Here is a 26598-nt window from a genome sequence, read left to right as displayed (position 1 = left end):
CATCTCAATAGGTGCAGGAAAAGCATTTGATAAAGTACAACATCCATTCTTGATTTAAAAAACCCTCAACAAAGTAGTTTAGAAGGAACATACTTCAACATAATAAAGGTCATATATGAAAAACCCAAAGCTAACATAATACTCATACTCAGTGAAAAATTTAGAGCCTTCCCCCTAATATCAAGATAAGACAAAGGTGTCTACTCTAACCACTTGTATTAAACAGTACAGGAAGTCCTAGCCACAGCAATCAAACAAGGAACAAAAGGCACCCAGATTGGTAGGGAAGAAGTAAAACTTTCATTATTTGCAGATGACATGACTCTATATATAGAATACCCTAAAGACTGTATCAAAAACCTACTAGAACTGACAAATGAATTCAGTAAATCTGCAGGATACAAAAACAAAACTGAAATCTTTTGCATTCCTATATACCAATAATGAAGCAACAGAAAGAGAAATTAAGAAAGCAATCCCAGGGGCACCTGGGTAACACAGTCAGTTAAGTGTCTAACCCTTGACCTCAGCTCAGGTGTTGATCTCAGGGTCATGAGTTCAAGCCATGCACTGGACTCCACAGTGTGGAGCCTACTTAAAAAAAAAAAAAAAAAAAAAAAAGCAATAAACTCAATTAAAGGATGAAAGATGTGTACTCTCAAAACTATAAAACATGGGGATCCCTGGGTGGCTCAGCAGTTTGGCGCCTGCCTTCGGCCCAGGGTGTGATCCTAGAGACTCGGGATCGAGTCCCACCTCGGGATCCCTGCATGGGGCCTGCTTCTCTCTGCCTGTGTCTCTGCCTCTCTCTCTCTCTCTCTCTATCTCTCTCTGTGTGTGTGTTTCTCATGAATAAATAAATAAAATCTTAAAAAAAATAAAAACTATAAAAAAATGATGAAAGAAATTAAAGAAGACACAAACAAATGGAAAGATATTCCATTCATGGATTGGAAGAACAAATATTGCTAAAATGTTCCCACTATCCAAAACAATCTACAGATTTAATGCAATCCCTATCAAAATACCAAAAGCATTCTTCACAGAACTGGAACAAATAATCCTAAAATATGTGTGAAACCACAAAAGACCTGAAATAACCATAACAATTTTGAAAAACAAAAACTAAGCTGGAGGTCAGTCTCACAATTCCAGATTTCAAGTTACACTACAGAGCCACACTTAACCAAAATAATATGGCTCTGGAACAAAAATAGATACATTGATGAATACCCCTATGGAAAGCAGTGAGCTGGATCTTGAAAGAAATGTATAGAAATCATAGGCCAGGGATCCCTGGGTGGCGCAGCGGTTTGGCGCCTGCCTTTGGCCCAGGGCGCAATCCTGGAGACCCGGGATCGAATCCCACGTCGGGCTCCCGGTGCATGGAGCCTGCTTCTCCCTCTGCCTGTGTCTCTGCCTCTCTCTCTCTCTCTCTCTATGACTATCATAAATAAATAAAAATTAAAAAAAAAGAAAAGAAATCATAGGCCAAAGGGCCAGGGAAGTCCCAAATATTTGTGAGTGCGCCCAAAAGAGGACAAGACCTGGAGGGCATCAGAGTGGAAGCCGTAGGTAGGTCATCAAGAAAACACGAGGTGACTGAGGTTGGCAGTTTTCATTAATGCAGTCTCTTCTCTTCCCACACACATTACAATCTTCAGTAGACTGCTCTTTCTTTCTTTCTTTCTTTCTTTCTTTCTTTCTTTCTTTCTTTCTTCTTTCTTTCTTTCTTTCTTTCTTTCTTTCTTTCTTTCTTTCTTCTTCTCTTTCTCTCTTTCTCTCTTTCTTTCTTCTCTTTCTCTTTCTTTCTTTCTTTCTTTCTTTCTTTCTTTCTTTCTTTCTTTCTTTCTTTCTTTCTTTCTTCTTTTCTTTCTTTTTTTTTGCTTAGTAGACTGCTTTCTATCCAATAGAATACAGTAAGGAATTTATAGGAGAGAAAAAAAAATCTCAATTGGTAATTAAATCGTCAATCTAATTTAGCTAGAAACACCTGGCCACCAGGAAAAACTATTGTTGATGGGGTATCTGCACAAAGGAGTTTTAAATTCTTTAGCTCACCCTGCATAACTCTATTTTTTTTTTTCATAAAAATAACTATTATTCAAGGCACCCAATACTTCCTGGATAAATCATCATGGGCTTTCATCTGTTACTCAATTTTATATTTATCAGTTTTCTGTAAATGCAAGACAAGTGACAGTTTTGGTCTTAGATAATTGGACCATTTAGACTTATATTTGTCTAAATAACCAGAATGCATATCCATGTGTGACAGCTTAATTTTCAGTTTTCCCAGAATATTATTTTTCTCTAATGGCTTACTCATATAAAATATCTCTTTAGAGATTCTGTTTCCTGAGTTTTGTCAATATAAACCCCAAATGTGCCAGAACGCTTAAATCCATATCACTAACAGACTTCTAAATTAACTTGCTTGCAACCATCAATAGCCTGTTTCAAAATTATGTAATTATTTCTGATACATTTATTAGAGTATTCTCAGTAACCTAACTCACTTTGCTACAATGTGTAAAGTCAGTCAGAGGTATGAGATACAAGAGATTTAAATCAATTTAGATTAACATCTATTGTGGCACTCTCAGAAAATTAAATTATGATGGCACTGGATTTCTAATTATACAACTCCCTTCCAATCAAAGATAATACTATTTAACTCTGTCAGTAAATAAAACCCCAGGCATCTCTTCATTTAAAATTTATAACTAGCTCAACTCAGCATCATGCAGATCTGCTACATAGCTCCCATACAGTTGAAAACAGGCACTTAACTGTAATTTTTGATGAATCTTATGTCCCTCACTGAAGGCAGTTCTCTGAGGGCATGCCCATTTCAACATCACAGACTACTGAATTACTAGATCCTAGCACAGTAGGTGCCATACAATATACACAGAATTCAAATCTGAATTATAATTTAAGAAAACATTCTGAAAATGATATTTTTTTAACATAGAGCAAAAACATTTTTCTGCCCTCTGTATTTTCTCACACCTTAAAAATAAAAATCTGGTGATGAATTGCTCCTATTGGACTATGCTAGTTACTCTTCTAGTGATCAAAATATTCTCTCAAATGAAGTAATTCCTGATATTTACTACTGTGAGAGAGGGAAAGGACGAATTTTTGCTGCACTGTTAATCCAACAATGTTTTTAAAAAACTTTAAAATATATTCCTTTACTCCAAAGCAATGGTCTAAATCTTCTATAGATCAGATCACCCTTTTTTATCACACTATTTCCTGCTAATACTGCAGTCTTTCACTGTTTCACCTGATACTCCCTTTTCCTGCACTATTGGCTAGCTGTTGTTCATCTTGCGTATCTCATTCTGGACATCTTTTCTGTGTACCTACCCCGATCACTACACTTCACCTACCAACGTACAGAACACACTGTATTTAACTGTCTGGGTTTGTTGGTTCATTTCCCTACTGTGGCCATCACTATGTCCATCACTTTCTCAGACTCTTGGTGCTTAATCCCAGTGCCAAGCACAATGGAGATGGTTGGGAAATACTTGTTGGTAAATGAATAAGATAATGAATGAATGAGTATGTGAATTATTTATTTTGTTACCTTGTTTTGTTTCCTACTTTATTATTACAGAGAAAAAAGAAAGACTCTACTTCATGTTGACATTGAGAACATTTTCCTTTTAAACCTCCATCAGGGCAGCCTGGGTGGTGCAGCAGTTTGGCGCCACCTGCAGTCTGGGGTGTGATCCTGGAGACCCGGGATCAAGTCCCACATCAGGCTCCCTGCATGGCACCTGCTTCTCCCTCTGCCTGTGTCTCTGCCTCTCTCTGTGTCTATGAATAGATAAATAAATAAATAAATAAATAAATAAATAAATAAATAAATACCTCCATCAATAATATAATGTCTGGGTATGAAAAATTATGGCACAAAATGTTCATGTTTTATCTTGCATAAGCAAAATAAGGAGGGCTACTTTTATAATCACTAAAGTTAATATGTTACCCATCTGGGCTTTTTTTTCTCATTAGGAAGCAGTATTTTTAAAGTGAATAAATAAAGACATTCTAGAGGCACCTGGGTGGTTCAGTCTGTTAAGTATCCAACTCTTGGTTCTGGCTTAGGTCCTGATCTCAGGGTCCTGAGGTCTGGCCTGCATGCGGCTCTGCACTCAGTGCAGAGTCTGCTTGACATTCTCTTTCTCCTTCTCCCTCTGCTTCTCCCCTCAACTCAAGTTCTCACACACTCTCTCTCTCTCAAAATAAATAAATAAAATCTTTAAAAAAAAGACATTCTAAAAAGGGAATGTGAAATATAAATGAATATATTTGGTCCCTTCAATTTATATCATGCTGCATTCAATTAGGATTAGGAAGAAAAATTTTAAGAGCAGTTTTTGGTACTATGTGGAAGGATGTTAACCTTACTGAAGTATCAGAGACAATATGTGTCAATGGCAGAACAAAACTAGAGCTAGAAGAGCCTACTGTGGATAATTCACTGACATCAGAAAGGGAGATGTAAAATGAGGGTGCCTATTTCTTTAGGTTCTTTCCAGCTCAAGAATTCCAAGGTCTTTGCTCATATACTCATCAAAGATCTGCCTAAACATCAATGTATGAGAAAATAGAAGCAAGAGTCTAGGTGAATCAGAAATGGGAAAAGATTTTCTACTTCCTTGGAAGATCTTACAGTCTAATTTTAGAGGCACATTATTCACATTAAAAGATGTATTGCCCTATCATTTATTGGAACCCTACTTGACGTTGGGAACTAGTCAGTACACTTACTATCTTCGAATTCAAGAGTTCACAATTAAGAAGAGGAAGAACCTATGTATGCACATGGAAGTTACTAAATGAGATCTGGATGGCAAGGGAAAAAATATGTATTTACCAAATGCCTATTACATGTAATGTACAGTTTTAGTACTTTACATATACAAATGAATTGATCCTTTATATAAGTTGTTATTTAAATGCTATTTTGCAGATAATCAAACAGACTCTATTAAGAATTGCTAGAATGTTAGCATGGTATTACCAGGATAAGAACTTTGATCCAGATTTCTTGCATACCAAAAATGGAATATATATATATATATACACACACACACACACACACATATATATGTATATAAAATCAACAGATTAGGAATGTATATTTTTAGGAATGTATATTTTTAGAAGAGTATGTGGAAAAGGTCGAACTTAGTCATCCATATTGAAAGAGATTAGAATTTTTTTTTAAACATTTTTTTTAATTAATTAATTTATTTATTTATGATAGTCACAGAGAGAGAGAGAGGCAGAGACGTAGGCAGAGGGAGAAGCAGGCTCCATGCACTGGGAGCCCGATGTGGGATTCGATCCCAGGTCTCCAGGATCGCGCCCTGGGCCAAAGGCAGGCGCCAAACCGCTGCGCCACCCAGGGATCCCTTGAGATTAGAATTTTTTAATTGAAGTGTGGAGATAGTTGTAGATACTTAAGCAGTTGTAAAAATTAATTAAGATAGATTCCATGTGCCCTTTCTACAATTTTCCCCAGTACTGTCATTTTGTAACTATATACCCAGATATCAACTATATAACCAGATATAACTATATAACCAAATATCAACAATTATATAGTCGAAATATAAACCACTTCTATTAGAAGAATGTATTATGTTGCCATTTTATAGGCACATTTGTTCCATCTCATCACTCCTTAATCTCTGGCAACCACTAATCTGCCCGTCATTTCTAAAATTTTGTTATTTCCATAATGTAATATAAATTGAATCATAGTTTATGTATTTAACAGGACTGGCATTTTTCACTTAACATACTTCTTTGGAAATTCATTCAGATTGTTACAAAGATTAAGAGTTAATTCCATTTTATTGCTGAGGAGTATTCCAAGGTATGAGTATAATGGCTTGTTTAGTTTTTTACCCATAGAAAGTCATCACCATAGTTTGCAAGTTTTGGCTTTGTCAAACAAAATAAAAGCTTCATGTGTAGCTCTTGAGTAAATATAAATTTTCATTTCTCTACAGAAATACTCAGGAATGCAACTGTTTGATGACATAGTAGTTGCTATTTGGAAATCTACCAAACTGTTTTCCAGTGTTATCATTTACATTGCCCCTAGCAATAGTGGGTGGTCCAGGAGCTCTGCAACCTCGCCAGCATTGCTATTGTCACTATTTCTTATTTTAGCCTTTCTGAAAGGTGGTGGTTATATCTCACCGTGGTTTTAATTTGCATTTCCCTAAAGGCTAATATGTTGAGCATTTTTTCATGTTCTTATTTGCTGGAGACAAATTCTTAGTTTTCCTTCACCTGAGAATGTCCTGAAGGATACTTACACTGAGTATATAGTATTTTGAGTTGACAGTTCTTTTAGAACTTGGATGATAGTGTACTACCTTCTTTTGGTTTCTGATGAGATATTCACTGTTTTTTGGATTTTTTTTTCTGTAGGTCAGATTCAGTTTTCCTCTTGGTGCTATGAAGATTATTTTTTCTTAATTTTCTGAAATTGACTCAAGTGTCTTGTTGTATAGTTGAATTTAAGCCGTTTGGGGTTAACCATATTTATTAACTATAGATTTGAACTTTTTCCTAAATTTGGATATTTTTCACCCATTGTTTGAGTTCTATCAAGCCCCATACTATTTCTCCTCTTATACTGGCCTCCAAAGGCATATGTGTTTGATTTTTTGTTACCACCCCACAGGTGGGACCTCAAACCACCTCAGCTGCTGTTAGCAAAGGCTCTATTTTTCTTTCCCAGGCTGCATAATGTCTAATGTTCTGTCTTCAAGATCACTGATTCCTTCCTCTGTCCCTTCCATTCATAATTTTAAAAATAGTTATTTTCAGTTCTAACTATTCCATTTGTTTCTTCTTTGTATTTTCTATTTCTCTGAGACTTTCTTTACTGAGAATTCCTATGGTTTTTCTTTGTTTCTAACATGTTCATAATTGCTCATTAAAGCACCTTTATGTTAGCCTTTTTAAAATTCTCGCTGGTAATTAAAACAGCTCCACCATTTTGGTGTTAGTATCTACTGATTTTCTTCTTCCGTTCACTTTGAGATATTTTGTTCTTAATAGGAGTAATTTCCAACTCTAATCTGGATATTTTGAGTATTATGTAAAGAGACTCTAGATTTTATCTAAACATTATGTTTTAGAAGGGTTCCTGTTACACCATTCTGGAAGGTGAAAGAAGGAAGTAGCACTGCCTTGCTACTTCCAAGTGAATGGAGAAGTTCCATTTCTTCACTAGACCTACTTTGACACATGGTTGGAGGTACTCCTGTTAGTTCTGTGTGAAGGTGAGAGTTCCAGGCACCCACCAGACCTCCCTAACTGCGAGAGGGTGGATGTGAAAGCATAGGCTCCCTATGTTTTCCACTGGCACCAATGGGGTCTGCTGGCCTCTAACAGGAATACAAGTCCTGGCTTCAGCTCAACCCTCTCTGCCACCACTTCAGAAGGGAGGACTGAGGGGACACCTGGGTGGCTTAGTGGTTGAGTGTCTGCCTTTGGCTCAAGTTCTGATCCTGGGGTCCCTGTGGGGAACCTGCTTCTCCCACTGCCTATGTCTTTGCCTCTCTCTGTGTGTCTCTTATGAATAAATAAAATCTTAAAAAAAAAAAAAAAAAGAGAGAGAAGAAGAAGAAGGGAAGACTGGGTACCTCTTTTGTAGTCTGGCAACGGTGGGAGTCCAGGCTCCCCATTCAATTTTGCTAACAGGAGTTGAGGTGGGACTACCTTATTTTTCTGTGGGTGAATTAGAATACTTATCTGAAAGTTCTCTGTCTTGAGAAGCTGACAATTCCATAGTTATTTGGCTACAGTAAGCACACTTTGGTAGCATTGTTTTATCTTTTTTAGAGAGAGAGAAAGAGAGCATGAGTGTGGAGGGGGAGGGGTGCAGAGAGAGAGAATCTTAAGCAGGCTTCACATCCAGTGTAGAGCCTGACACAGGCCTCCATCTCACCACCCTGAGATCATGACTTAAGCTGAAATCAAGAGTCAGACATTTAACTGACTGAGCCACCCCGACACCCCTCCATTTTTGCTTTTATCTGTACTACTGGTGTTTCCAGGTTGCTGGCTTCTTCAGCTCCAATTCTTGGATATACACAGCAAAAAAGAAATTCAGGAAATTCACTGCCATGTCATTTCTTAAGTTTTTTTTTTCTTTTTTTTTAAGATTTTATTTATTTATTTTAGAGAAAGAGAGATAGCAAGTGGAGGAAGAGCAGGGGGTGAGGCAGAGAATCCCAAACAGACTTTATGTTGAGCACAGAGCCTAACGTGGGGCTCAACCTCATGATCCATGAGATCATGACCTGAGCCAAAATCACAAGTCAAATGCTTAGGTGACTGAGCCACCCAGGCACCCCTCATTTCTTAAGTTCTAAGTTACATAGATGGTATGCCTCTTCTCTTCAACTTTGAGATACTTTTTGTTTAAGTACAATGTTCAGAGTTTTTAGTTGCACTTATTGGGCTAAATTGGGAAAAATATGTCTAATTCATCTTTCTGAAGTGCAACAGAAATAGGATACATACATGTGGATAGATGGGAACAATCCACAAATAAGAAATAAAGTAAGGGATCAAAATTCCTAAAAGTTTGAAACTGAAAATGTTGGCAATATGTTTTTTAGAATAATAAAAGATAAACCAGTTATTTTCTCTTGAATGAATGTGTATCCCAAAAATGTTGGACTAAAAAAACTGTTAAAGGAGTTTTTCCTGATTATGAGCCTGCTTTCAAGTAACACCAGATTGTAGAAAGAAGTAATGATTTCTTGACTCAGAATGCCTGTTAATTTCCATTCTAAAAAAAAACTTTTCATTTCCAGTTTGAAGGGCCCTGATCTTAAATAAGGAGAACAGATGAAATGTATATGTTATACATATGCATATACTGAGAAATATCCATTTACCCAGCGACTTGGTGCTCAGAGAATTCACCTCATTACACATGGGCCAGAAGAGCCAATTATGTAAATACTCTGGGACCTTTTTGTCAGGGCTGCATTTCAGATTTCTTTGACCAAATTTCTACAATGAGAAGCTTACTTTTGAAAAAAAAAATTAGGCAGATTTAAGAAATAGAACACACTGATCAAATGAAAACAATAGTATTATCAAATTGGCAAGTATTAGTAACAGCTTAAAAATTGTCCATCATAAATGGGAATCATCAATATTTAAAAATTGTGATGTCTGATATTAAAATACTGTATTTTCCAATTCAAACAATATTGTTTGAAAATCCATTGCATTTCTTCAGTAAACTCACAGGGTGATAGACCAGGTCAGCAATGTCTAAGAATGACTGACGGCAACATTTGGCTTGTGGATTAAAACTCATTAGCTAGGGGGCCTTGGTAAGTGGCCTAACTTACCAAAAATCTGAGTCTTGAGTGTGCACCTCCAGAAAACTGGAACTAAATGACAACATGGGTAAAAATTTATTTCAATAATGTTTGAGGTTATTTTGTAATCGTGAGCAAGGTAAATTCTGTAAGGCTCTTTCCTTTAAAAGTAGACAAATATATATATATAGATAGATAGATAGATCATAGAACAAATAACATAATAAAATATGTTAACTATGCTGGAATTAAAATAAAAAACTTAATAAACATGAAAACAAAATTAAAAAAGAATATACAGATAAGAGTATTAAGATATTAAATGAAATCTTATGTGTCAATGGCCCAGCACTATAAATGTGACATATTTAAAGTTATCAGTAAGTGGTAGCTATTATAAAAGACATTATATCAGTAAAGATGAGAAAACAGCTAGAAATCTATGTTTAGATAAGTAAAATACAAATTAAAATGACCTTTTTATTTATCAGGGAAATATTACAAAAATAATATATACTGTTTACTGTTGGCTATAGAATAATGAAATGAGAATGTTTATATATTGCAGATGAATGAGAATGTAAAATGATATAATTTTTCTTTTTTAAAAAATATTTTATTTATTTATTTATTTATTTTAATTTTTTATTTATGAGAGACATAGGGAGAGAGGCAGACATAGGCAGAGGGAGAAGCAGGCTCCCTGAGGGGAGCCCGATGCAGAATTTGATCCCAGGACCCCAGGATCATGACCTGAGCCAAAGGCAGGTGCCCAACCACTGAGCCACCAAGGTACCCCAATGATATACATTTTTTTTTTAAATTTTTTTTTAATTATTTATTTATGATAGTCATACAGAGAGAGAGAGAGGCAGAGACATAGGCAGAGGGAGAAGCAGGCTCCATGCACCGGGAACCTGATGTGGGATTCGATCCCAGGTCTCCAGGATCACGCCCTGGGCCAAAGGCAGGTGCCAAACCGCTGCGCCACCCAGGGATCCCTGATATACATTTTTTAAAGGATAATTTGTTGGGGTCCCTGAGTGGCACAGTGGTTTGGCGCCTGCCTTTGGCCCAGGGCGCAATCCTGGAGACCCGGGATCAAATCCCACATCGGGCTCCCGGTGCATGTAGCCTGCTTCTCCCTCTGCCAATGTCTCTGCCTCTCTCTCTCTCTCTCTCTCTCTCTGACTATCATAAATAAATAAAAATTTAAAAAAAATATTTTTAAAAGGATAATTTGTCAATGTGTATAAAATATTTTTAAAAATAAACATTCTCTTAACCTAACCATATACCATTTCTAGGAATTTACCCTAGGCCATTTTTAAATGTCCAAACATGTATGTGTACATACAAACTGCAATTTTGATTATATATCTAAAAAAACTGATTTTTAAAAATAGTTTATAGTTTAATGAAGGTATGGCACAATCACACAATGGCTTTTATGAAAACATATTACACAGTATGATATGATTTTAGAGACCTAAACATAGCCAGTGTAAAAAATGAAATAATGCCAACAAAGGGTGGTTATCTGTCTTCTTTTCTAAGGAAAGAAAGTAGCTTTTATCCTAATTTAAAACTGAAATGAACACATGTATGCTCACATATATAACACACACATACATGCTCATTTTTCTACTAAGAATCTGTCTCAATATTTTGTTTAATATTTAATTTTCTCTTGAACAAATCTTTCTGCAATTTAATTCAACTGAATATACCAGTCAAGTGCACATAGTAAGACACAGCCAATTCATGTCTTTCATTTGCTTTCAGCTTTCAGTGCTCTATTAAGATAATATATCATAGTACTTGAATGTCTTGTGGAAAATTACTTTTAGGTGGTTAAAAGGTTTGTATCCTAATCTAAGAAACACAGTTGAGCAGTATCGATATGAAACAGCTAACACAAGGCCACATAATTAATAAGTGAGTCTCTGAACTTTTTACCGAATCAAACTAAAAAAGCTGTACATCAGAGATCCTATGTTGCTATGGTTCCCAGTGCATCTGAGAGTGATGATATAAGATCATGTACTTGGCTTTGGAGGAGAGTTATAATAAATAGCCAGATGTGCCTTTCTGTTTTTGTCTCTGTTAAGTAAGCTTTTATACATGTTGTGCAAAGCTTCATCTAAGATGTTCTCAGATCTCAGGGCCAAGAAAAAGTGGTGCCTCTCCTGATGGTTTGTTTGATTCCTTTTAGAAAACAGCCATCATAGAAACCAACAATTTTCCCATTTGACTTAACTGGTAGAAGAATTGTTTTCAACAGATCAGCCTTTCTCATCACAGATCTCTGCATATGCCTTTCCTCACTCCTCCACCCCTTTCCCTACGTGACTTGTGGTAGAGGTGGCAATGGCACTGATGCAATAAGGAAGAGCTCTATCTCTATCTTTAACAATTAGTGTAACTTCCCAAATTAGGGCATGCTGCCTCCGACAGGTTTTCCCTTGCAGTGTGTGACCTTTCCAAAAATCCTATGTGATGACTTTTATTATTCTTACTTCCATTATTTCAATCTGTAAACTGAGACTTAGAGGTATAAGGACTTGATCAGAATAAAGTAATCAGTGATGGAGCTGCTTCTGGCTGCAAAAATCTATGACTTACGCATTTTCCACTGTACTACGTTCTTCTGATATAAAATATACTGTGGTGTGAGTTCAGTCTTTACAGACTTTTATAAAGAAGAAACCATCTAATACAAATCTCCTTCCTCCCAGCCTTTATTTCCTGAATTGTTCCTATACATTGGTATCCAAGACATTCTTCCAGAATTATGACACAAAATAAGTAATTTATGACTTTCCACTTTTAATGCACTATCACTATTTTCTATGTAGTGCGAATAATTCAGTCCCCTATTTGCAAGAACAATAATTCCTCCTTTATTAACATGACAGAGAAAACAGAGATTACAATCTGTGAAAATTCTTTTGTTGGTGGTTCGTGGTAGAAGTGTTGAAAATAAATGTTCCCACCATTTTACTTGTTATACCTAAGAAATGAATTAACTAACAAAAGTGAGGTCACCCCACCTGTCTCTCACTGTTGCAGGCTGCCAACAGCCATGTTAATTCCACCAGAAACTACATGCAACACATTTTGTAAGTCATTGGTCCTGACAATAACTTAACACAGATCCAGCAGCTGACTGAACCTTGAATATGTATCCCACAGTTAGAATTGTATTGGCTACCAGGTGGGTTTTTTTCGTCAAATAATTTTTCTTTATAATAGTCAGATAATTCTGACCTAGTCATGAGTCAGTATCATCCTACAGCATTTTAAGTCATATATAAACTGATTATATTATTTTTGATATTTGGCAGCATCCTTCTTCATAAAGTAACCAACAATGCCTCAGTTATACTTCTTAAAATAGTATTTCATTTAACAATCTTCAGGTATGTTGTGGTATTGTGATCTTTATCCAATATCTTACCTCAGTTCTTAACTGGTAGATTAGTCTATCTTTGTTGTTTGGGGATTTTGATTCTTCTTTTATATCTCCCGATATTTCTTCCATTTCATTTTCATGTTGAATGGGAATAATGTTAAACTGAAAAGAGAGAGAGAGAGAGAGAGAGAGAGAGAGAAGTGAAAACTATAATCACATCATGCTCCAAAGGCTGGCTCCAGGATAATCCACATTAGTCTTTCATTTTGCTTTTAGTTTAGTTTTTTGTTTTCTATGTGGATTCTGAAAGGTTTTACTGTTGCTGTGGTAATTAATGTAGTTAAACCATTTATTTCTTATATTTGAAAAATTCTAGGTTGTTTGAAAACAAATCAGCAAATCTCCATAAACCCAAACTCATCGATTGAAAAAATTGAGCAAAACTTGGTTACCATACAGAGTCCTGGTAATTGACCAATTGGATTCTAAACAAATCCAATTATTTTATTTTTTAAAAGATTTATTATTTATTCATGAAATACACAGAGGGGCAGACACATAGGCAGAGGGAGAACCAGACTCCCTGCAGGGAGCCTGATGCAGGACTTGATCCCAGGACCCCAGGATCATAGACACTCAACCACTGAGTCACCCAGGTGTCCCTAAACAAATCCAATTAATACTGATCTTACAGACTTGAATATTTGTAATACAGTGCCCTGTGTAATTCTACTTAATGTGTATTTTCTATGAAGTCTAAAGTGTATGCAGATTATGACAAAGGCAAACTTGGGCAATAGGAAAAAATACACCTATGCAATGCTGGAACTGGTAAAAATACATTTATAAATGACACCAATAAATTGTGATATGGAACTATAAGAAAACAAGATAAACTGTGGCATATCCATTATTATATCTCCTTAATAATGGAATATTGTTCAGCACTAAAACAAATCATGAAAAGACCTGGAGGAAACTTAAATATATGTTACTAAGTGAAAAAAGCAAATCTGAAAAGGCTGATCTGAAACAGCTGCTTACTGTATAATTCTAATTATGTGACATTCTGGAAAACGCAAAACGATGGAGACAATATAAAGTCAATAGTTTTCAGGGTTGCAGGGAGGAAGGGATGAAAGGTGGAGCATAGAGATTTTTAGGGCAGTGAAACTATTTGGTATAATACTGGTGGATACATATCATTATACATTTGTCTAAACCCAGAGAATGTACAATACCAAGAGTACAATTTTAAGGTAAACTAGGCACTCCAGTGACAGCAATGTGTCAATGTAGGTTCATCATTTGTAACAAATGTACCAGTATGGTGGAGGACACCAACAATGGAGATGGGTGTGCTTAAGTGGAGACAGGGAGCATATGGGAAATGTGTATCTTCCATTCAATTTTGCTGTGAACCTAAAGCTGCTCTAAAAAAATGGTCTATATAAAAAGAAATATAGAAACATGTGAAAAATCCTATACATGCATAGTAATCTTTCCCCCTAGCTGTCCTTATAGTCTTCAACAGAAACACAAAATTTGATAAACCTATAAAATGTGTAATACATACACATATAATATGTTGTTAACTTATATTTCTCCTAAAATATGTGGGTAAATAATTTCCAAATTTATATAATTTGTAAGTAATCCCACAATAAATTAGAAAATAAAAACAAATATTATACTACCTATTTAAAATTAGAAATTATTTGACTCACAATATTATCATTGTTAATGGTACTATTAAGTATGTACTAGTCTCTAGGAACTGGACTTGATATGTATTTCCTTAGTTAAAGCTAGACTAATCTTGTGTGTTAGGTATTACCATCTTTACCTTAAAGAAAAATAAGCCAGGACAGGCCGGGTGGCTCAGCGGTTTAGTGCCACCTTTGGCCCAGGGTGCGATCCTGGAGACCTGGGATCGAATCCCACATCGGGTTCCCTGCATGGAGCCTGCTTCTTCCTCTGCCTGTGTCTCTGCCTCTCTGCCTCTCTCTCTCTTCTCTCTCTCTCTCTCTCCTGTGTATTCTCATTAATAAATAAATAAAATCTTTAAAAAAATAAAATAAGCCATATTTTTACTAGCCTTAAGCAAATTTCCCGAATTCACAAAGCTAGTAACTAGAAGCACATTTTAAGAATGTTCTTGCCCAATTCACTGAGTTCTTAATCATAAACCAGTAGCTACATCTATAATTATAAAGCTAAAAGCCATAGTATAGTTTACTGAAAGGCAAAAGGCTTATAGTCACATACTAGAAATGAACTACAATGGTGTTAGGGGGCTGATTTGCCAAGTAGAGAGGCTCCGTGTTCAGAGTTAGTAACATGGAGAACACGCCATGCAAGGCAAGTGTGGAATGGGACACAATGCCACAGTAAATGTCTGTCTACGCATGTTTCACCCCACTTTCATGTAAATAGACAACAGTGGCATTAATCATGGGCTAAAATAAAAGTCACTTTGCTAAAGAAAATAACAAATTGCAAGGGTAAATCAAAGCATTCGGTTTTGGTTTGAATTCACCAGAGTAAAATCCAACTCATTCTGGTAATTGAATATCCTTTGTTTAACTTTCTGAAATCTTGACCAATAATTCCCAAGGAATTAAATCAATCAATAAGCTCTCTCACTGTCAACAGAACTTCAATCAACATTACAACTCAAAGGAGAGAGGAGGCAGGAAAATAAATTTTCATGCATAACAGTATGGGAAATCCACACCAATTCCCTAAAATAATTCCATTTTCATTTTTCACTGACAGTTAAATATCAAGGATCTCTGGACATATGAAGAAACCAAGAATATGAATAAAATAGCCAATATTTGAAAACACAATGATGAAAAAGAAAGATAAATGGTATAATTTAAGATATGAAAGAAAATGTTATTAAAAATCTAATCACTATATTTGGGAAAAATGAACATTGCACTCATAAATTAAGGACAGAACAATTTCAAAACTTCAAAGAACAATAAAAGAAAAATTTTAAAATGTGACTAATCATCCCTTCCTTTCGAAAAATGTACTAGGAAAGTTGGAAAATAGAGTCAGATGTTGAAATGTCTCAAAGCTCAACTCTTGGAACTGCTCACTTGATGCATACACTCCTTTGGACAGCTGATGTGCACCCATAGCACTGCATACTAGTCAAAATTCTGACAGTCTCCCAATGTCTAGCTCAGTCCTGTAGGTCTCCTCTGAACTTCGGACCCACATGTTCCATTTACTACTTGTCACTTCTATAGGTACCCAAAACTTAACATGTTGCAAAGACAAATTAAGAACTCCTCTAAATCTGTTTCTCTGCCAGTCTTTGCCATTTCTATAATTATCAACTCTATGCTTCCCTTTGATCAGGCCAAAGATATTGGATTTATTTTTAGCTTCTTTCTTTCTCTGACACATCATTTCCAAACTGAAATCAAAATAATTCAACTTTGCCTTTAAAATATGTAATAAATCTAACCACTTGTCTACCGACACTACTACTGCCCTGATCACCACCAGAGTCTCTCCCAACAGTTATTTTAATAGCTGCCTCAATCTCTGTTCCTCCATGTAGTTCTGGAGCCCCTTTCCCAAAACAGCAATCAAACAAAGCATTTTAAAAGTAATTCAGATAATGTCACTCTACTGCTCAAATCTTTCCTGTGGCTTCCTAATCCATTCAGAGTATAAATCAAAGTCCTTATCATCTGCCTGCGTCCTGGAACCCCTCAGTGTCCTTCTCCTACGCCTGATTCTGTCAGTTCTCAAGGGTCCTACACACTCCAGGCAGGAAACAGCAAAAGTAAAATAAAAACAGTAAGTGAAATACTGTACAGTGAAGGCTATTAAAACAATACAACAACAACAACAACAACAACAACAAAATAATACAGCAGGAAAAAAATGATGGCTAGATTAAAACAACTATATTTCTCCTTAGGAAAATTTGAGTTATTTTGATCATTTTAAAATTATATTTTAGACTCAAAATCACCTTAATTTTGCCACTTACCCTATTCAACTTCAGGTTCAGATTAATGGAGTTATAACTAAAATCTAATTAGCAGCTGAAAAGTTGAAAGCTGTGGGTGTGTAGATGTTAAAGATTATTCATTTAGCATAATTATGAACGTCATCCACAAGTGATATATCATATTACTTAAATTGAAAGTGACAGAAACAGAAGGTATCTGAGGAAATGAATGAGTCAGCATTAGAAAGCATTTTCCAAGTTCAAGTCCTTTTATTTAATATTTATTTAGGTAAAATCTCTTATAAGACTTTTTTCTGAAATTGCATCATAATATAATTCCAAAATTCCTCTTTAAAATTCCTCTTTTCATACTGCAGTATTTGCGAAAGGTTAAACCAGGCAACTTGTCATATCTCTGACTTCAGAAATATCTGCCATAATTTGCTTCTGGAAAATTAGCAACACTATATGAAAATATTTATTCCACCATATTTAAATTAGCATTGAGTGTAAAGTCTTTTTTGAAGATAATTCTGGAAAACAAAAATATTGTGTAACATAAATAAAAATATTTTATTACCTATTCAGATCAAGTAGGAAAAGAAAATTTCATTTCAAAAAGGACACAAAAGTATAATCTAACACACCCTGTTATTTCGATTTCATCTCACTTTTTATCCTTCAAAATAATCTAAAACGATTAGGTAATTATTGCTTATCACAAAGGTCAGGCCTTTGTGAAATACTGTGTTCAATATTTATGTCAATATTATTAATAATACAACATAATTCAATCTCCTCAAACATCAAACACACCATTTCTCCTCAACAATCTTCAAGCTTCATTCATGGAGAAGTAGAAAAGCTACACATAGGTAGGATTCTCAACTTCTTGTTAACATCATCTACAAATTTACATGAATCTATACAAATCTTTCCTTCTTTCCTCTTGTTAAAGAATGTAAATATCCTTCCTAGAGTCAAAGACTAATCATTCCATTTGCAGTCAGGGTTTGGTACCTTTGAGGTACTTGGCAAACTCATTCTAAAAATTGTTCCTCTCTTGGATTTTCAAGATTTCCTGGTTTCTCCCCTCATCAACATGTAATTGCTTGATAGTTTCCCTTCAGGTTTGAGAACGAAGTATGAGAGATCAGGTGTAGAAGATCCTCCCTCCTTTCTCTCTGTTTCTCTCTGCTCCTGCCTTCTTTTCCAGTTTTGGAGTTTCTATTCCAGCTCTTTGTTTCCTCTTACTTTCAAGTGCCTTGTAAGAGTTGCTTATGCTTATGTTTCCCCATGTTCCCCTCTCACTCATTCCTCCATGGCTTTTGCTACATCCATTCCCAATACTTTCCAACACAGAATATTCAGCCTTGTCCTTAATTTGAATCTTTTGCAGAATTTGATTATTGTTACCAATGCCTTTGTTCATGCACTATTTTCCTCTGGTTCATGGGAAGGATCCTTCCCAGCCATTCTGAATTACATACAATTTCTGTTTCTCTGTCTGCCCTACGTGGTGCTAATCCTCCCAATGGTCTTTTGTTTCTTTCAATATACCAACACTGCAGGATCACATTTACTCCCATGGCTTCCACCACCATCTCACTGTTCATTGTTCACATTTCTTTCTTGCACTCATACATCCCAAATCCCACAAACATTCCTACCTCAAGCTCAATATATTCGGTATTGAATCCATTGTTTCCTCTCAAGTTTCTCTTCCTCGTGATATGCTTCCTTTAGTGGAAGACCACCTCATAGAGAAGGTCAGAAATCTGTAACTTCACCTTCTCTCTAACCTCCTAGCATCCCCAGGCATTTCCAACATTCATTGAATCACCAAGCATCACAATTTCTTTCACTTGCATATTTCTCAACTCTTCACATAACCCAATCAAATTTAGGACACTTGATTATTTCTTTCTGGATTACCATGACAGACTCATAAAAGTTTCCTCATCACCTGGACCCTTGAAATCTCTCCTTCACACTGAAGGTTAAGTCTTTTTTTTCCTATTGTAATCAAAAATGATGCAGGTCAACACACTGCAATGGCTCTTCCCATTACTTTCATGTTGATGCATACATTTATTTTTTTATAATAAATTTGTTTTTTATTGGTGTTCAATTTGCCAACATACAGAATAACACCCAGTGCTCATCCCATCAAGTGTCCCCCCTCATGTCCATCACCCATTCACCCCCACCCCCTGCCCTCCTCCCCTTCCACCACCCCTAGTTCGTTTCCCAGAGTTAGGAGTCTTTATGTTCTGTCTCCCTTTCTGATATTTCCCACACAATTCTTCTCCCTTCCCTTATATTCCCTTTCACTATTATTTATATTCCCCAAATGAATGAGACCATATAATGTTTGTCCTTCTCCGATTGACTTATTTCACTCAGCATAATACCCTCCAGTTCCATCCACGTTGAAGCAAATGGTGGGCATTTGTCATTTCTAATGGCTGCGTAATATTCCATTGTACATAAACCACATCTTCTTTATCCATTCATCTTTCGATGGACACCGAGGCTCCTTCCACAGTATGGCTATTGTGGACATTGCTGCTAGAAATATCGGGGCGGGTGTTCCGGCGTTTCATTGCATCTGTATCTTTGGGGTAAATCCCCAACAGTACAATTGCTGGGTCGTAGGGCAGGTCTATTTTTAACTCTTTGAGGAATCTCCACACAGTTTTCCAGAGTGGCTGCACACACTTATAATTTGGCTCTTGGAATAAGTATTGAATATGAAATAATACAGTCTAAGACCAAGTGTTTATCAGTTAGGCAGGTTCTGGTGGCCATACTATATTCCTATAAGAGGTGAGGAAATTGAAGAGGAAATGTGTCCAAACAGGAGGTGACCCAAATGCAGTGGACCCAAGGATAACTAACAATGAAGTTAAGGTTCCAAGTAATTTCTATTAGCTCTAAGTGCTTGGAGAAGCCTCCAAAATTTATCATAGCTGCAAAAATTTTAGCCAAAATTATTTAAAATAAACTTTGCTTAATTCCTTCCCTCCACCCTAACAAATGGTAATAAAAACACAAAATAATGTTGAGCAACAATCAAAGCAAATTTTCTTGTATTTTTCAGGTCAAAATAAAAGTGCTAAATAACTAATCTTAGTGGTATTTAAACCGTTTTTGCTCTCATGCTGGTGTATCCCTTACTTTTTTTTAAAGATTTATAGAGTATATTTATTTAAATTTAAAAAGCTGATATTTCTGCCGAATTTTAAATATTTTAAATAGTTGCATTAGGGAACCCTGGGTGGCTCAGCAGTTTAGCACCTGCCTTCAGCTTAGGGCATGATCCTGGAGTTCCAGGATCCAGTCCCACATCAGGCTCCTGGCATGGAGCCTGTTTCTCTCTCTGCCTGTGTCTCTGCCTCTCTTTCTCTCTCTCTCTCTCTCTCTCTCTCTCTCTCTGTCTTTCATGAATAAATAAATAAAATTTATTTCATCATAATAAAAATATATTTTTAAGATTTAAAAAATATCTTTATTTAAAAATAAATTTTTTAAAAAATTAAAAAAATAGTTGCATTATATCTCAATGTTAACATCTGAAAACCACAGAAATATGGTACTGTCACCTATTCAAAACATTGTGTTTATTTTATTTCTTGAATTTTAATTTTTATTCCACCTTCCCCAGATCATCATACTGTAACATGCTTATATTTGAAAATGTTTTTACTAAATAAAAATACATACATAAAATATATATGTGTATATTGTGACTATAAGGCTCCAAATGTTAAAAAGTTTCTTTGGATTGAATTATATCTGCAATTATTATGGGTACATGATTGCTTAAAAACAACACAAGATAGCACATATTGTGATAAGTAATTATTAAATATAAACTAATCATTTACTGGAAATGCATCTCTTAATGAGACAGATAGATACATGTCTTCAATTAGTTTGTGTATCCATGGATGAAATTACTTATTGATAAAATGAAATAAATTATCATCAGTTTTCTGTATTCTTTTTTAAATGTAACACTGAGAAAGTTGATCACATGTTAATAGAAATGGAAGATGTTTTGTTATAGCAAAGGCATCGTTTTTGTTGTTTTTTTAACATCTTTCTAAGTAAGTGATGAAGCCACTTTTGATCTTATATAGAAATTAATTTTTTATCATCTATAAACTGACCAATCCATTAGGTCCTATTCAAGTATTTTTATGAAAAAGGAGAGCATAAGCCATCTTTAATAACAAAGGTTTTGTGATCCATTGATTAGTTGGTTTCTCAACACCAATATTTCAAAATATCTATAAGTTCGCATTTTCCCCACTCTGGCAAAATGTTCTAAAATAACACTTGGGTTGGGAGATAGTTGATTTTCATTTGAGAAGTAGATGGAAGATAATGTGGGAAAAGAGAACTCGCTTGAAAAGTACTTCTTTGGTGCAGTGGTGGTAGTTCTTTTAGGGTAGACAAATCTCTCCATGAAAACAGGCAAAGCAATGACAGTAACAAAATCAAAAACCTATGGAGGCCTACTGCAAAATCATGTGACAAGTGTTCCTTACAAACTCTAAGATACAGGTGTGTTAAGATAATCTCAGCTTCAAGAGCTGCAGAAATCATCATCTGTTTGAGAAAATTAAATGGAAGCAACATGCCCTGAGAACAGGGGAACCCCAAATTGACAGCACACATCCCTGAAAGTGTGCTGGGTCAATGTGAACCCAGCAGATGAAACTAAGGGAATTTTATACTTTCTAACTGGTAAGTGAGCATAAGAGGCCCACAGTGAAATCCAAAGAAGTGCAACAGTCTATATACTGTATACTGTCAAAAACAAAAACAAAAACAGACAAAACTTCCTTTAAAATTATATTCTACAGGCACTAGGGTGGCTCAGTCAGTTAACTCTTGATCCAACTCTTGATTTTGGCTTAGGCCATGGTTACAGGATCATGGGATCAAGCCCTATGTTGCATTCCATGCTCAGCGTGGATCTTGTTGTGAGATTCTCCCTCTCCCTCTCTCTCTGCCCCTCCCACTGTGTCTCTCTTGCTCATAAATAAATAAATAAATAAATAAATAAATAAAATCTTTAAAAAAAAACAACACACTGCATTAAAGTGGGAAATGCTGAGAATAGAATCCATATAAAAGGAACAGGACAATAAAGGCAGAGAGATCCAGATAAATCAGAGAACAGAGTCAGGGGTTTTGGAAAGGACCATTGCCATGGTCATGGCAATGAAAAATTAACAACCCAAAGGGAAATGAACAAAGGTTATGGCAGTACCACCCATTAAATAATGTACTCTTTTCTCAACAGTAGGAACTACTCATCTGATTATATCTTACACTCTCCTACTTAAACATAGGATTGGATTCTCTATTCTGTTCCACTGAACTACTTATGTTATCCTGTGTCAATACCGCATTGATTTGATCCAAAGACTTTCTCAGCACATTGTGATCAGTGGGTTTTTTCTGTATTTTTCTGAGCTCTTCTCAAGTATTATGCATTTACTCTTCATGATTATTCAGTTCAAAAAGAAAAAGGAAAAACCCACTGCTTTGGAAATTCTAAGTGGCACTGTAATAAATACATGAATTTTATGTGTTGCATGTTTCTATTTCAGAATCTCTAAAAAGGATACAAGTCCCATACTTGTTCAATGTTTTCCTAGGTCATTTGCTGCTATTGAGAAGAGGAGTACTTGGATTTCCATTTCTGGGTGCTCATTTTCAAAACAGAAATGGATCACTTCTAGACTTATTTTTTTATCCAGTTACCTTGGCAATTTTTCCTATTGATTTTATATATACATACACACATACACATTTTTTAAAACTAGGGATTCTTAAGTTTTCTAGACATACAAACACTTCATTGTCTTATTACATTCAGTAGAACCTCTAAGACAATGATAAACAACTGTAAAAGCAGACATCATTGGAAAATTCTTAATTACAATTGAAACATTTTAGTATTTTACCTTTTCAGGAAACATTTGTTATGGAGGTGTTTTTGTTAAATTGTAACATATAGCCTTTTTATGTTTAGGTAATTTGTTTTTATTCCCATTTTGCTTTTTTAGATTGTGTTATACTAGGAATGGAAAAAAAAAAAAAAAAAAACTTGCCGCAGGTTTATTTGTACAAATAGCACAGGAGGACACCAGGCCCATGCAGACAGAAGCCCAGGAGTCATACCAGTCCTCCGTCCTCACACTGGCAGGCAGAAGCTTCTACACTGGAGCCTTTGTGGGGGCCTGGGCACCTTTGGGAGGAGTAGAAACAGGAGCTGGAGCCAGAGCCGGGGTTGCAGCTGCGGCCTGGGCCTTGGTTTGAGCCTTGGCCTTGGCCTTTGACCGGCAGAGCCTGAGACCTTTGGCAATGCAGGCACGAGCACGTTTCCTGAGCTTCGGGTGAGCTATGTAGGCAAGTTGATTGAGCTTGCGGCTGCCGCCCTTTGGGATCTTGGGCTTAACCTCCTTGGGCTTGACAAGGGCCTTGATAGCCTCAGCACGCACAGTCATGGCCTTGGCATTGTTGGCCTGCATCTTCTTCAGGCCCTGGTCCACTCTTATAAGTAAAAAAATATCCTAACAGCAACTTGGTGGCTCAGTCAGTTAAGCGTCTGGTTTTGGCTGAGATCATAATCCCCAGGTCTTGGGATAGAGCCCCAAGCAAGCCTCTGTGCAGTGGGGGGCCTGCTTCTCCTTCTCCCAGGGGGAACCTACTGCTCCCTGTGCCTATATTCTCTCCCTCTGTCAAACAGATAAAGTCTTTAAAAAAAAAAAAAAAAAAGGTACAAAAGCCCTAAATCTACATAAGAATGACTAACACAAAAGGATCATAGTTGAATCAAGTGGAATGCTATTATAAGGACAAAAGAATGAAGAACAGAATAATGTTCTTACAGACAATGAAAATATGCTATAGATGAGAACATTCTAGAAATACATGCCCATGAGAGAAAAAGAAAACAAGAGTCAAATTTTTCACTGACCTAAACAAAAATAATAAAATTATAGATAATACGAAAGAGCAACAAAACCAAGAATTAGAAAAACTCAGAAATATCATAGTACTAGGAAAGAATTAGAAATAAAAGAAAAAGCATTTCAGAATAAACTACAAGGAACATAAAAACAAGTAAATTCAATAGGTAATGTCTTAAGTGTAAGGTGAAAAGAAATAATATGCTAAAACTCCAAAAATATTCAACATAAAATACTAAAAAGGATATCAGAAACTGTGACAGAGTGACAAGGATTTAACATATTTATAAGTTTTCCATTTCTTTCCACAAAAATGACCTTAAATAGTGACCATCACTGCAGCAATGTGCTCATCCATGCACAGATTGTGGTCTTAAGATATTTCCTCTTATGAGAATTTAGGACTCTTTGAAGACATGAGTATATATCTTGTCATACCATAGAGTAAGGAAACTATAAAAGATTACTAGGATTGCATCAAATGTTCTAAGTTGCCAATATAAAAAAGATTTTCCTCTCTAAATATGGTAGCTTTGAATATCATTTAAGGATGATTAAGTATAGTTATTATAAAAAACAGCAATAAGTGTAAATTCATGAATTTATATAATGCTTTAAAAAACTAATTTGATTAATACTTGGGAATGCTAGTAATCCAACTCATTATTTTGTAAATTGGTAAGGAAAGGGAAAATAATCTATCTTGTATCCCAACTATGTCTAAATGAGCAAATATTGTATGAGAGGAAGCTTTTAAAACATATATATTATTTTTTTAATATTTAAGTAATCTCCACACCCCATGTGGGGCTTGAACTCACAACCCCATGATCAAGAATTGCATACTCGGGATCCCTGGGTGGCGCAGCGGTTTGGCGCCTGCCTTTGGCCCAGGGCGCGATCCTGGAGACCCGGGATCGAATCCCACGTCGGGCTCCCGGTGCATGGAGCCTGCTTCTCCCTCTGCCTGTGTCTCTGCCTCTCTCTCTCTCTCTGTGACTATCATAAATAAATAAAAATTAAAAAAAAAAAAAAAAAGAATTGCATACTCTACCAACTGAGCCAGACAGATGCCCCAGAGAGGAAGTTCTTTCTATTTAAATGTTCCAAATGATAACTTAAGCAGAAATAATAAATTAGAAATCACAATTCTGCTACTCCTAATTAATGCAATGAGCATCAGTCTATCAGCACTACAAAGAAACATATACAATATGCATTCTAACAGAAGAACACATTATCTAGGAAACAGTCTTGAAACTGAGTCAAATCGTACCTCTTGATCCAACTAACAGTTAATAGGAAATTTAGAAGATAAAGTAATATATTAAGCATTAAATATATAAATGCAATCTATAATATCCAAAATAGAACCCTAAAGGATAAATAACCTGTTTTTAGAAAAAATAAACTATAATAAGGAAAAAAGGGAAAAAGTTGCCTAAAGGAAAAAAAACCTACATATTAAAATGAACTTAGAAAAAGCATTTAATTGAAATGCCTACACTTTATTTGATTTTTTATTCAAATAAGTAAACTATGAAAATAAAAGATATTTATTAGAAAACTAGAAATTTGAATACCAAATATTTGATATTAGCAAATTATTGGGAATCTTTTAGGTTTCAAAATAGTATTGCTATGTTTAACAAAAGTCCTTATGTTTTGAGATACATACTGAAGCACGTTCAGATAAAATAATACAAAGTTATAATGTGGATGGATGGTATGGGTAAAAATGACTCGCCAAAGACAATCATTATTAAACATAGATGATGGAAAAATTAGGTTCACGATAGTATTATATCTGTTTTTGTATATAGTTGAGATTTTCTATAGTAAAAAGCTTAAAAATAACAGACTCCCTGCCTGTAAATCTCTCTCTTATCCATGTAGATGAGCATACTTGAAAAGTTGCCCAACTCTGGCTTATCTTAAAGTATAGAATCTATTAATCTACAGGCTTTGTTTCGTTAGTAATTCAGTTCCAGAACCTTTATATATTAAAGACACTTAATGTTCAGGGCTGGACAGTAAGTTTATTCACACCCACATCAGGTCTAGAGCCGCAGGGGGCTCCAACTCAATTACAAGCATTTCATCACAACACCTGCAGGCACAACCGGGCTGTCCCCGTACAGGTCCTCACATCGCAATAATGCTTTATTAAAAGGAAGATTAATATGCAGCTTGAGGGGGGTGGTTTACAAGTATCAAAAGGATATTAAAGTTTCAGATAGAAACCATTTATTAGCAGCACCTGGGTGGCTCAGTCAGTTAAGCATCTGCCTTTGGCTCAGGTCATGATCTCAGAGTCTTGGGATTGAGCTCCAAATTGGGATATCTGCCCAGTGGGGAGTCTGCTTCTCCCTTTTGCTCTCTCTGTGCTCTCCTTTCCCCCCTCTCTCTCTCTTAAATAAATAAATAAAATATTAATAAATAAATAATAAAATCTTTTGGAAAAAAAGAAAAAAAGAAACCATGTAATTTACATGTTATAGGAGGTGATGTTTTTCTTCTATTTGTGGTTGTGGGGGTGCAGATGGATACAAATGGTAGTCTATTCAAGAGTTAAATGAAGTCATAAGATTATAAATCAAGAGTATGATAACACATCTCTATTGTGTCTAAGGGAAGTACCACCAATCTGTAATACTTTCTGGCTCTTCCAATTGCATAAAGTACAAGCCCAGTACTTGCTTCAATAATCCAAGGTTATACTTTTTATTGATAGCTGACTTCTGTCTACACAGCCACTCAAAAGCCAGGGGTAAGCCCGTTAGTGTCCCAAAGAATAATTTATTATTCTTAACAGATTTATCC

General features: G+C 35.6%; 1 protein-coding gene across 6 annotated transcripts in view; it reads right to left on the bottom strand.

Annotated features, from left to right (window-relative positions):
- CCDC102B (coiled-coil domain containing 102B) overlaps window positions 1-26598 on the bottom strand; it is a 185004-nt gene that overhangs the window by 32864 nt on the left and 125542 nt on the right. For all 6 annotated transcript variants that reach the window (XM_041739452.1, XM_041739450.1, XM_041739456.1 and 3 more), the window contains one exon: window positions 12850-12966. In XM_041739452.1, coding sequence (XP_041595386.1) covers window positions 12850-12966 — 117 coding nt within the window. The remainder of the gene's footprint in view (window positions 1-12849; window positions 12967-26598) is intronic.

Source organism: Vulpes lagopus, chromosome 24 (genome assembly GCF_018345385.1).
Source record: "Vulpes lagopus strain Blue_001 chromosome 24, ASM1834538v1, whole genome shotgun sequence".
NCBI lineage: Eukaryota > Metazoa > Chordata > Mammalia > Carnivora > Canidae > Vulpes > Vulpes lagopus.
Note: the sequence above shows the minus strand (reverse complement) of the source record. Positions and strands in the feature narration are given on the sequence as shown.